Here is a 13811-nt window from a genome sequence, read left to right as displayed (position 1 = left end):
GGGCACTGTGCGGCAGAAGCTTGTACGCGTGAACTTTCCTTCACCTCCCCGCCATTGCTTATCTGTTTCCGGCTCCGTGCCAAGAGCCTCATGAATAAAACCAGGGATGGAAAGATTTTTTTTTTTTTAAGGAGGAGAAAAAGAGCTGTTTGTGTCCAATCACTATTCTCCAATGGCCGGATGGACATCACTATCATTTTGAACAAAAGGAGCTGTCGTAACCTTGGCTGACTACTGTTGCCAACATCAGCACTGACGTCAACCTTTTTTCTGCTCATCCCTCTTATCTTCCCTTTTTCCCTCTTCTTTTCATGTTTCCCCTGGCCCAATCCCAGAGGGAGCACCCAGCAGGGTAAGTACTTGTGTGTGATGTGCATGCCAAACTGTGTGTTGCCACAGCTGTAAAATTTTGTCTCAAAAACACAGCAATGGTCAACCTTAAATCATTTAATCATCGATTAATTAAAATACAAATTCATTTTTTGCTGTGTGTGATTTGGCCACTTAATTTGTTAAAATCCTGCCAAACTTGCACCGGTGTGTTTTTTTACGTTTGTAAAATCCACCAAAGTGGGCAAAAAAAAGAATGAATCAATTTCAAAAACGCAAGTATTGCATTTGCCGAGCCTTTGCTCCGCTTTTTATGTCGGAACAGAAAAGCTCTCAGCTCCCCGCCGTCTGTGCATTAGTGAATTGCTAAATATAAAGTGTGGACTTTAACGCGGCAGCGAATGGTGAGCTCAATTAACATTTGCGTTGGACATGGAGGGGAGTTGAGCTCCACTGTATTATTCCTCCTCTCCTCCTTCCTGTCCTCCTGGTGGGCTCCTTCCTTTGCTGTGATGATGATGCACCTCCCCGGGACTAGAAATAGAGCCCCCCCCTCACGAAATGAACTCCTGCTGCCCAAACAACCCGACGCTTTGATCGGCTCTTCTGAGAGGGCCGGATTGTAAATATGCCGGCACCGCCTCATAATGAGAGCCGTACCTCACATGAGATCTGACACGTGAAGGCCACACAACTCATTATTTTTTTTTCAAGCAGCCCAATTCACATTCACATCTTGCATCTATCTGATCAACAACAAAAAAAAAAAAGTGCATCTTCATCACTGATCTTTACTTTCTAAGTGGACTGGAATTATTGTTGTTATGAAGGTGCTGGGAAAAACTTGAATTTCCCGTTGTGATGTCCCTTTTACAGAGTAAGTCGGCGTCGTCGACAGACAGTCAGCCCCCGGAGGAGCGTCAGGGGCCATCGGGCGGTTACGCCTCCTCGCAGGGAGGGGCGGAGGCCAAGAGGAGACGCTGCGAGGACAAAGAGCCCCTCGCGCCGCACTCATATGTACGTGCTCGCTTCATTTCTCTCCTTTCACCTTTCATCACTTCTCCATCTTTTTCTTTTTCTTACTGATTTCTCATATTGTGATTTATTTATTTTTTAATTCCCCTTACCTCCTTTTGATTTTCAATTTGAGGACCCGACTGCGGCAATCATCTGCGCGTTAATTAGGTTGCTGATGTCACTCATCACCGATGTCAATGAGGAGTATCAGGCCCCGGTGCTATCAAAGCTCGGTTGCCATGGCAACTAAGTGCCATCATTCTCGCTTTGGAAAGTAGGGAGCGAAAGTGAGAGAGGAAGATGTCTAGTGGGAAAGTAGACCCAAAAAAAAAAATGCGGGCTGATGGAGAAAGAGCAACTTGTGTGTGTACGCACAATCAATGGAGCGCTCGTGTGGCAGCAGATATTTGGTGCCGAGTGTCACCGTGTCCGAGTGTGCATGCTAGACTGACAGTGGCCAAGAGATATTGACATATCGATCGGTGCGCGTGCAAGCTCCTTGGGTGTGAGTCAAGCATAAGGTATCTCTTGGGTGTCCCTGAGGAAAAGTCCGAGCAAATATTGTCTTTTCTTGCTTGCAGGACAGCGATGGGGATAAAAGTGAGGACAATCTGGTGGTGGACGTGTCCAATGAGGTTGGTTTACCTGTCTCAGTTTTTACCAACCTTGTCACACCCTTAAGAGCAATTTCATGAAATTGTACTAAAAAATAGTAAAAGATTTACAGCACTTAATTGGCCATAAAGCATTTTTTAAAAGTTTTTGTGATTAATCCGTTCCAAAAAAATCGGACTAAAACCAAATAGAAAACATGAGCCACCTCATAATCAGAAATGGAATGAAGACTGTTAACTGGTTCCCAGACACAAAAAAAAAAGTCCCCAAATCCTGCATTCATGCTGGACAAAAGCTATAAATTTAGCGAGTTAGCGCTTATTTTCTGTTGTAATTGGAAATGTGAGCACTTAATCCATCCCTAGAGACTCGTCCCTTTGTCCTCTGCGGATCCGTTCACGTGTCTTGTGCATTTTATCTGTAACAAAGCCCCAAGTCACATAAACCTTGTGACACCGTGTCATATGTGAAATACGCGTGTGGCGTGATGACGGCGTGATGATGGCGTGAGCGCTGAAAATCAACATGGCTGCCCTAATTGGATCAAACCTCTCTCATCAATCACCCGTGTGTGTCAATCATCCAAGCCGCCTCGTGCTTCGTTTGACCTTCAGAAATGTGAATGTTTACCAGTCACGTAACGCCGTAAACACATTTTGTAATAGCTTGACAAATAAGCCTCGTTAGGGTGTAATGGAATTCTTGAGCGTCGTCGAATTAGTTATTTATCCTTATTGGTTTTTTAATACATTTCTGACACAGTTGATTAATTCCGTAATTAACTCATATGACACAAATCACATTTATTGTTCCATAAAATTACAAGCGACGCGTCCAGATAATTGTTGGTCCAGAAAATGAGAGTTCATTTGATTCTCTTTTGACCAGCTCAATATTTCTTTCAATATTCTTCCTCCCCTGCTCATTACAGTCTGCTTTATTCAACTAATCCTTAAAATGCATCTCCCAGTGAGCACTATGGTGTGTGTGTTTTTTTTAATCTAAAATCTTTGTATTTTCATGTGACTCAATAAAGCACAAGTGCTCCCTTGTTGGTACAAAAGTAGACAATTGTGTGTAATAACAGAGACAGGGAGGGGAGGGGCTTCTTTGTAGTTGCTGACCCGGTGAGAAGTGCTCAGTCAAGCACAGGGTAAAGACTGTCGAGGGTGGGGAGGCAGTGGCGTTTTCGGCTAAAGTGATGAAAGCATCCCGGAATAGCCGACATCATCATCATCTATTCTCCGCAGCAGGACGATATGTGCTGTCGTGCACTGCCGAGTCATCAAATATGCTGAGTCGCCTGAAATCACCTTGTGGTCACCACGGTGCCAACATGTGCTTGGAACGAAGCCATGCTTGACTGAGAGTATTCATGTGAAATGAAATTATCTTTGTTGTTTTTTTTTAATCAGGAGCCTAATTCCCCAGTTGGCACTCCACCTCATTCTCCCCGTGGGAACGGTTTGGACCGAGCCCCTGCCTTAAGGAAAGAGCTCCCGGGTTCCTCGGGCCCCGCAGAGCCGCCCTCCACCCCCAACCCGTGCAGTCCCGCTCCGGGCAAGGCCAAGGATCCCACACAGGTAAAAAAAATATAATTGTTTACTGTCCATTCCATCTAATTTCATGTAAAGTACCAGTTTCCCCCCATAAGTGATATTCTGAAATTCTTATTAATAACCCACAGATGGACAAGTCCCAGTCGCCCTTGTCCAAGTCCAGCACCCCGTCGCCATCGCACCGCGAGGCCCTCACCCCGGGAGCGCCCGGTCCCAGCACGTCCTGCCTTCGCCTGGTTAGCAAAGCGGCGTCTGCTGCCGACCCCCTCGGTGAGACCTCATCTTGCAGCTTGAAATGTGAAAATATGATTGTGGTGGAAAATTGAACTTAGTTCAGATGTTTGGATCAAAATTGTGTGCTTGTGTTCTTATCAGCCCTGCTGTGACCGTGCTTGTATGTTATGTCTTGTCCTCCCTCCCATCCTCGTTTCCTTTCCTCTCCTCCTTCTCCTCCTTCTCCTCCTCCTCACTTTCCCAGCACTCCGCAGCCCCATGTCTGTGCCGGCCGGTTCGTACCCAGCTCACTTTGGCGTGGTGTCCCACGCAGGGCTCAACGGGGAGCTGGCCAGTCCCGGAGGATTTGGCGGGGCTCTGACGCTCTCGCCCCAAATCAGCGCAGCCGCCAGCGCCTACGCTCGAAGCCCCATGGTGAGCTGCGTCATCTGTCCACGTCCGTGTTTGATTTATAACCTGATGTTTGATATAAAAGGCGCAATGATTTGCTGGTGTAGTTTATCAGGTAGTGACTCTGTTGTGACAGTTAAAGAAGTTTACCATTGCTGACAGAATGCTAATGTCATAACAATGTCTCAAGTCTTGTTTGTTTGTTTGTTTGTAGGTGGCTTATGACTCTCGATCTCACCTGAGGGCCCCGGGCCTGTCGTCCTCTCTGCCTGGCTCATCTGGCGGCAAGCCGTGAGTTTTTTTTCTTTCATACCCACACAGTCATCAAGAGTTGAATTCAAAGATAAAAACATACCCAATTTTATTTTATTTTTTTTTAAATACTGGCACAGGGCTTATTCGTTCCACGTGAGCGCAGACGGCCAGATGCAGCCGGTGCCCTTTCCTCCCGACGCGCTGCTGGGCCCGGGCATCCCTCGCCACGCGCGGCAGATCCACAGCCTGAGCCACGGCGAGGTGGTGTGCGCCGTCACCATCAGCACCTCCACGCGCCACGTCTACACGGGGGGCAAAGGCTGCGTCAAGGTCTGGGACATCAGCCAGCCGGGCAGCAAGAGTCCCATGGCGCAGCTCGACTGCCTGGTCTGTCCTCTTCACAAAACACAACATATTAAGAAATGCAAAAGTGTGATCACGTGACGCATCCTCTCGTTCAATCAGAACCGCGATAACTACATCCGCTCCTGTAAGATCCTACCCGACGGGCGCACGTTAATCGTGGGCGGCGAGGCCAGCACGCTGTCCATCTGGGACTTGGCCACGCCCACCCCTCGCATCAAAGCCGAGCTGACGTCGTCGGCGCCCGCCTGCTACGCGCTGGCCATCTCGCCTGACAACAAGGTGTGCTTCTCCTGCTGCAGCGACGGCAACATCGTCGTCTGGGACCTACACAACCAGACGCTCGTCAGGTAGCGTGAACAAACTGGAAGGACTTAGAGAATATTATCGTTAATGTCGCTGATGAAGTTGTCTGCTGCCACAGACAGTTCCAGGGCCACACGGACGGAGCGAGCTGCATCGACATCTCCAACGACGGCACCAAGCTGTGGACGGGAGGACTGGACAACACGGTGCGCTGCTGGGACCTGAGGGAGGGACGCCAGCTGCAGCAGCACGACTTCACCTCACAGGTAGCCGAGCACGCAGATACATGAAGCAATTACGCGGCACCCGGTGTGACATCAAGAGTTGTTTTATTCGTGCATGAAGAAGAGAAATTGCCTTGGGCAGACAGATATACAGGATGCACATCTTGACACGGCCGGTGAACATGAGCAGATAATTATTGACACTTACTTGGATGAGAAAGTGCAAAATGCCGATTCATCAAGTTCTACTTTGATGACCAAATGTGTCCCTTGAGCCGAAAAGACGCGCACACATGCAGAACTCCAACACACAGTTACCGGGTGCCAAACAATAGCAGCAAAAAAAAAAAAGCAAAGGGTGGAGATATGAAAGCTAAAGGGCAAAAACAGGAGAAGATGTCAGGAAATGAGGGATGAGGGTGAGGCAAAGATAAGCGCGATGAAAGAAGGCCAACATGACACGAGCAGGAGAACAATGCAGGGAGAAGAGAAATACGGGAGATTGTGTAAAGATAAGATCAGAACGCGATAAGAAATGATGGATGGAAAAGTCAACGACTAGGTGGTGTGCTGCGTTTGAACCACCAACAGATCTTCTCGCTGGGTTACTGTCCGACGGGCGAGTGGCTGGCGGTGGGGATGGAGAGCAGTAACGTGGAAGTCCTGCACGTGTCCAAGCCCGACAAGTACCAGTTGCACCTTCACGAGAGCTGCGTGCTCTCCCTCAAGTTCGCCTACTGCGGTGAGCATTTTGAGCTTTTAGTTCAAAACCCGAAGAAACTTGATCCCTGAGAGGAGCATCCAAATTCTCTCCTTCCTTTCTGTTTTTGCTTTCAGGCAAATGGTTTGTAAGCACAGGCAAAGACAACTTGCTGAATGCGTGGAGGACCCCGTACGGAGCCAGCATCTTTCAGGTGACTTTTCTCATTTAAATCCTTTTTTAGTTTAAAAGCTGCAAATTGCGGCCACACGCAAACCTTTCACCTTCATTCACCGTCTGTCCAAAACTTCCCGTCGGACCGTCGTCTTTGTTGTACGACTTGGATGTCCTTCAAACTTTCCACTCAAAGTGTTGTTTTTGTTCCCTTCTGTGTCACAACAAGCACATTATTGATTTGGAGCTGAATTCTTAGCCAAGATGGAGAGGTCATACTGTGCCTGAAGGTCACGAGTGTTCCGTTGGAGCCGCTAGCCACCATGTTACACGGCACGACCGCTATTGACGTTAGCGGCTAATGAGCCTCGAGAGAGAGCCGTGTGTGATGAGACAGCGTGTGTTTATCATGTGATTGAATTGCAAATGCATCTTGAGTATTTGATGAGTCACATCTCTCTCTCTCTCTCTCTTTGTGGGTGTCCCTCGCCCTCATCCAGTCCAAGGAGTCATCGTCGGTATTGAGCTGCGACGTGTCCCCGGACGACAAGTACATCGTGACCGGCTCGGGGGACAAGAAGGCCACGGTGTACGAAGTAGTCTACTGAGATTCTGGTTCCCCTTGACAACCGCTCGCTCATCCCATAATACCGCGGAAGCCTCCCCCTTCCACCTTTACAGCAAGAATGGGCAGTGGAGCAGACAAGAGAAGTCAGACAGAAATCAAAAGGGAGATGAGGCACTATTTATGGATGAACCTAAAATGCACTTTGCTTGAGCGACTAACAGTAAACTGGTTCAGTGTCCAAAAAATTTTAATCTTAAAGTCAGCTTTGCCCAGCGAATCACATTTTCATTTTACAGGCTGCCATTTTGCTTTTTGTCTTGAGGCGAAATTTTAAGTATAAATGAGCGTCTGCTACAAAACCGCTCGTTTTTGCCATTCATGAAATGCAACAACCAGTTAAACACTTAAATATGAATTGAAAACACGCACAAAGAGCTGCTGAAGACAAATTTGACCCAATCAAACTTGTGACGATACGCAACTAGACACACATTCAACACTTATACTACAGTACAATATGTAACAAACTTGAGTCCATCTTTTTTCCTGAAATTAAATTCAGCTGAAGCGGTTAGTGCATACTAGGTTCATCCTGAAACTCTACCCGAAAGCCGAGAGCGCGAGCGAGAGAGAATGTAAATGAAAAGGAGGCGGCTGCCTAATGAGTGCTGTTTCCTGATTAAGAGCTCAGCAGAGCAAGGGTAGCCCCTCACACCTCCCACCCCCAGAGGAGCACCGATAGAGCGCACTGTCGTTTCATTAGGCACGCGCACACACGTGCACACAAGGGAAGCTGTAATGAGGCCCACGCCACGCCGCCGCACGCTCTGCCCGCCGAGAGGTGTCACAAGGCATGGGAAGCTCCCACGTCACCCGGGGAGGGGGGTTGAGTGGGGGACAAGACTCCCCCCTCCTATCAGAAAAGACAGCCAATTAAACAGCCTCCTTGCTTATTATCTCTGATTTCCTTCTGACGACGTCTAATGCGCGCCACTCTGTTCTCCTGTCAGCCAACACAGGGCCCCACTAGTGTGCCCCCCCCCCCCACACACACACACACACACACACTAATGTGCCCCTCACATTTCCCTTCAGATATTACGCAACAAGTTTTGCATTCATATGATTGCTGATTTTGTACTTCTTTCAAGGCTATTCTGTCCACTGTCCTTCATTTTGAATGCCTGTCTATAGTATTCAAGGTTGCCTGTAACAGATGTGTCAAATCTAAATGTGACTTCTTTTTTTTTTTTAAGCAAAGGTGATAGGCAGCATCAACAAAGCCACTTGCCCTTAAAGTACATTTCATTGTGTTAATTTCTTTTCATGAGAATCTAGGAAGATTTTGCACAAAAGCTGTCATTTCTTCTCACAATAATGACTTTGGAATTGGGCCAAAATGTGAAAAATAGAGAAGGCAGAACCGCTATTGATGCTACCAAGCACACCAAAGGGAAGAAATACAGTTCAGACTGTAAATTAAGATTCAGGTACTTTCTGTGTAGGCATAAAACTAATCAATGTTGGTTAATCTAGGAAAACAAAATATTGCCTTTTGGTGCAATGATCTATTAAATTTTCATGCGACAACGGTAGCAATCAATTGGGAACACAGGCCTGTTGCACTGATGTTCTTTTTTTTTAAATAGTTTTTATTTTAGTTTGAAAATACACAGCACAGGAGTTGGAAGTGTGGACCATGTTGATGCTTTTGCCTTTCCGCCTGTCAGCCACAACACTAATTCTCTCCTTATTACACACACGCAGCTGTATGTATGTATGTACAGTACATGTATGTTTGATTACCATGCATTTGTTTGTTTTTTCTTGTTACAATTCACAAGCTGCTGTACAGTTTGCTTTTCTTTAAAAGGCCGAGCAGGCTTTGTCCCACCGCGTTGTCTTTCCTTCCATGTGCTGTATAAACGAACTGATGCTAATGTAAAAATGTGTGCAAAATAAACAATGTTCATGTCTTTGCTTTTTTTTTTCAAACACACATACAAACACACTGTACACACGCACAGACACACACACACACAAACAGATACACACACACACACATCAATCATGCATACATTAATGCATACACGCATTCATACATGCATACATTCATGCATTCATACATACATTCATGCATACATACATGCATACATTCATGCATTCATACATACAAACATTCATGCATACATTCATACATACATTCATTCATACATACATACATACAAACATACATATACAGACATTCACACATTAGTGATGTGCATTCCAGTTCTTTTAAGTGAACTGAACCTTTAGAATCTTGGAAAACATGTTGGAATGCGGCCCTGAGGACTAGAGCTTGACACCTGTGACCATTAACTATAATATTTCCCTAATAAAGTGGCCTGTTATTAGGTACACATAAAAATGATGGTGTACCTAATGGAGTGTCCGTGTGGTTCCCTCGTTAAGTGCAGGTGCGTGAAAACTTTTAGCTCCTTTTGGACGTGAAAGTGGCTAAAAGTTTTCACGCAGGTGCGCTTAACGAGGGTCACTTGTAAAACATGTTGGAACGCGGCCGAGAGGACGAGCTTTACTCCTGTGACCTTTGACCATGATATTTCCCTAATAAAGTGGCCTCTTATTAGGTACACTTAAAAATGGCGGTGTACCTAATGGAGTGTCCGTGTGGTTCCCTCGTTAAGTGCAGGTGCGTGAAAACTTTTAGCTCCTTTTGGACGTGAAAGTGGCTAAAAGTTTTCACGCACCTGCACTTAACGAGGGTCACTTGGAAAACATGTTGGAACGCGGCCGAGAGGACTAGAGCTTGACTCCTGTGACCTTTGACCATGATATTTCCCTAATAAAGTGGCCTGTTATTAGGTACACATAAAAATGATGGTGTACCTAATGGAGTGTCCGTGTGGTTCCCTCGTTAAGTGCAGGTGCGTGAAAACTTTTAGCTCCTTTTGGACGTGAAAGTGGCTAAAAGTTTTCACGCACCTGCGCTTAACGAGGGTCACTTGGAAAACATGTTGGAACGCGGCCGAGAGGACTAGAGCTTGACTCCTGTGACCTTTGACCATGATATTTCCCTAATAAAGTGGCCTCTTATTTGGTACACTTAAAAATGGCGGTGTACCTAATGGAGTGTCCGTGTGGTTCCCTCGTTAAGTGCAGGTGCGTGAAAACTTTTAGCTCCTTTTGGAGGTGAAAGTGGCTAAAAGTTTTCACGCACCTGCACTTAACGAGGGTCACTTGTAAAACATGTTGGAACGCGGCCGAGAGGACTAGAGCTTGACTCCTGTGACCTTTGACCATGATATTTCCCTAATAAAGTGGCCTCTTATTAGGTACACTTAAAAATGGCGGTGTACCTAATGGAGTGTCCGTGTGGTTCCCTCGTTAAGTGCAGGTGCGTGAAAACTTTTAGCTCCTTTTGGACGTGAAAGTGGCTAAAAGTTTTCACGCAGGTGCACTTAACGAGGGTCACTTGGAAAACATGTTGGAACGCGGCCGAGAGGACTAGAGCTTGACTCCTGTGACCTTTGACCATGATATTTCCCTAATAAAGTGGCCTCTTATTAGGTACACTTAAAAATGGCGGTGTACCTAATGGAGTGTCCGTGTGGTTCCCTCGTTAAGTGCAGGTGCGTGAAAACTTTTAGCTCCTTTTGGAGGTGAAAGTGGCTAAAAGTTTTCACGCACCTGCACTTAACGAGGGTCACTTGTAAAACATGTTGGAACGCGGCCGAGAGGACTAGAGCTTGACTCCTGTGACCTTTGACCATGATATTTCCCTAATAAAGTGGCCTCTTATTAGGTACACTTAAAAATGGCGGTGTACCTAATGGAGTGTCCGTGTGGTTCCCTCGTTAAGTGCAGGTGCGTGAAAACTTTTAGCTCCTTTTGGACGTGAAAGTGGCTAAAAGTTTTCACGCACCTGCGCTTAACGAGGGTCACTTGGAAAACATGTTGGAACGCGGCCGAGAGGACTAGAGCTTGACTCCTGTGACCTTTGACCATGATATTTCCCTAATAAAGTGGCCTCTTATTAGGTACACTTAAAAATGGCGGTGTACCTAATGGAGTGTCCGTGTGGTTCCCTCGTTAAGTGCAGGTGCGTGAAAACTTTTAGCTCCTTTTGGACGTGAAAGTGGCTAAAAGTTTTCACGCACCTGCGCTTAACGAGGGTCACTTGGAAAACATGTTGGAACGCGGCCGAGAGGACTAGAGCTTGACTCCTGTGACCTTTGACCATGATATTTCCCTAATAAAGTGGCCTCTTATTAGGTACACTTGAAAATGGCGGTGTACCTAATGGAGTGTCCGTGTGGTTCCCTCGTTAAGTGCAGGTGCGTGAAAACTTTTAGCTCCTTTTGGACGTGAAAGTGGCTAAAACTTTTCACGCAGGTGCGCTTAACGAGGGTCACTTGGAAAACATGTTGGAACGCGGCCCCTTGAGGACCGGAGGTTGCGACCCCTGGTTTAAGTGAAACTTAACTCTTTATTTTTTTTATTTTTTATTTTATTACACGACATAAAACACATACATAGTCATATAAAGCAGTTAACCAAATGTCAGATTTTTGTTTTCATGCCCAAAAAAATAAAAACAAGGAATAAAACACCAGACAAGTTTTAACAGGTTTTAATGTTTATTAAAATAATAATAAACAAACATACATACATACATACACACATGCATACACACACAGAAACATTCTACATTCATACATTCACACATTCATACATTTACACATGCAAACATTCATACATTCAAACATTCACACATACAAACATTCTACATTCACACATTCAAACATTCACACATTCAAACATTCACACATTCAAACATTCACACATTCAAACATTCACACATTCAAACATTCACACATTCAAACATTCACACATTCAAACATTCACACATTCAAACATTCACACATACACATACAAACATTCACACATACAAACATTCACACATACAAACATTCACACATACAAACATTCACACATACAAACATTCACACATACAAACATTCACACAAACAAACATTCACACATTCAAACATACAAACATTGATACATACAAACATTCACACATACAAACATTCACACATACAAACATTCACACATACAAACATTCATACATACAAACATTCACACATTCACACATTCAAACATTCAAACATTCACACATTCAAACATTCACACATTCACACATTGAAACATTCACACATTCAAACATTCACACATTCAAACATTCATACATACAAACATTCACACATACAAACATTCTACATTCATACATTCACACATGCAAACATTCACACATGCAAACATACAAACATTCACACAAACATTCATACATACATTCATACATAGATACATTCATACATACATACAAACATTGATACATACAAACATTCACACACACAAACATTCTACAAACATTCATACATAAACATTCTACAATCATACATACATTCATACAATAATTCATACATACAAACATTGATACATACAATCATTCATACATTCACACATTCATACAATAATTCATTCATACATACATTCACACATACAAATATTCACACATACAAACATTCACACATACAAACATTCACACATTCACACATATAAACATTCATACATACATTCATACAAACATTCACACATACAAACATTCACACGTACAAACATTCACACATACATTCACACGTACAAACATTCACACATAAACATTCACACATAAACATTCACACATAAACATTCACACATACAAACATTCACACATACAAACATTCACACATACAAACATTCACACATACAAACATTCACACATACAAACATTCACACATTCAAACATTCACACATTCAAACATTCACACATTCACACATACAAACATTCACACATACAAACATTCACACATACAAACATTCACACATACATTCACACATACACACATACAAACATTCACACATACAAACATTCACACATACAAACATTCACACATACAAACATTCACACATACAAACATTCACACATACAAACATTCACACATACAAACATTCACACATACAAACATTCACACATACAAACATTCACACATTCAAACATTCACACATACATTCATACATACAATCATTCATACATTCACACGTACAAACATTCACACATACAAACATTCACACATACAAACATTCACACATACAAACATTCACACATACAAACATTCACACATACAAACATTCACACATACAAACATTCACACATACAAACATTCACACATACAAACATTCACACATTCAAACATTCACACATTCAAACATTCACACATTCACACATACAAACATTCACACATACAAACATTCACACATACAAACATTCACACATACAAACATTCACACATACAAACATTCACACATTCACACATACAAACATTCACACAAACAAACATTCACACATTCAAACATTCACACATACAAACATTCACACAAACAAACATTCACACATTCAAACATACAAACATTCACACATACAAACATTCTACATTCATACATACAAATATTCTACATTCATACATGCAAACATTCATACATACAAACATTCTACAATCATACATACAAACATTCATACAATCATTCATACATACATACATTCACATATACATTCATACAAACATTCATACACACACACATTCATACATACAATCATTCATACATGCAAACTTTCATACATGCAAACATTCATACATATACATACATTCATACATGCAAACATTCATACTACATGCAAACGTTCATACATGCAAACATTCATACATGCAAACATTCATACTACATGCAAACGTTCATACATGCAAACATTCATACATGCAAACATTCATACATGCAAACATTCATACTACATGCAAACATTCATACTACATGCAAACATTCATACTACATGCAAACATTCGTACATGCAAACATTCATACATACATGCAAACATTCATTCATACCTACCGACCTACCTACCTACAAATTCATCCACCTCCACTTTGCTGCCCTCAGCAGAAACTTCACTTACCTTAAACATAGTTTAACACAG

At 43.5% G+C, this 13811-nt stretch overlaps 1 protein-coding gene across 3 annotated transcripts in view; it reads left to right on the top strand.

Moving 5' to 3' along the window:
- Window positions 1-8711, top strand: part of tle2b (TLE family member 2, transcriptional corepressor b) — a 32528-nt gene extending 23817 nt beyond the window's left edge. For 2 of the 3 annotated variants that reach the window (XM_049732346.1, XM_049732347.1), the window contains 13 exons: window positions 336-352; window positions 1207-1347; window positions 1929-1982; window positions 3378-3545; window positions 3650-3791; window positions 4000-4169; window positions 4360-4436; window positions 4538-4787; window positions 4866-5113; window positions 5188-5335; window positions 5885-6035; window positions 6131-6207; window positions 6668-8711. In XM_049732346.1, the coding sequence (XP_049588303.1) occupies window positions 336-352; window positions 1207-1347; window positions 1929-1982; window positions 3378-3545; window positions 3650-3791; window positions 4000-4169; window positions 4360-4436; window positions 4538-4787; window positions 4866-5113; window positions 5188-5335; window positions 5885-6035; window positions 6131-6207; window positions 6668-6775 (1751 nt within the window). In that variant the 3' untranslated portion in view covers window positions 6776-8711. The remainder of the gene's footprint in view (window positions 1-335; window positions 353-1206; window positions 1348-1928; window positions 1983-3377; window positions 3546-3649; window positions 3792-3999; window positions 4170-4359; window positions 4437-4537; window positions 4788-4865; window positions 5114-5187; window positions 5336-5884; window positions 6036-6130; window positions 6208-6667) is intronic. The other variant, XM_049732348.1, reaches the window with a different exon arrangement.
- The last annotated feature ends 5100 nt before the right edge of the window (window positions 8712-13811 follow it).

The sequence above is a fragment of the Syngnathus scovelli genome, chromosome 10 (assembly GCF_024217435.2).
Source record: "Syngnathus scovelli strain Florida chromosome 10, RoL_Ssco_1.2, whole genome shotgun sequence".
NCBI lineage: Eukaryota > Metazoa > Chordata > Actinopteri > Syngnathiformes > Syngnathidae > Syngnathus > Syngnathus scovelli.
The sequence above is the reverse complement of the archived record's forward strand: the minus strand, read 5'-3'. Positions and strand labels throughout refer to the sequence as shown.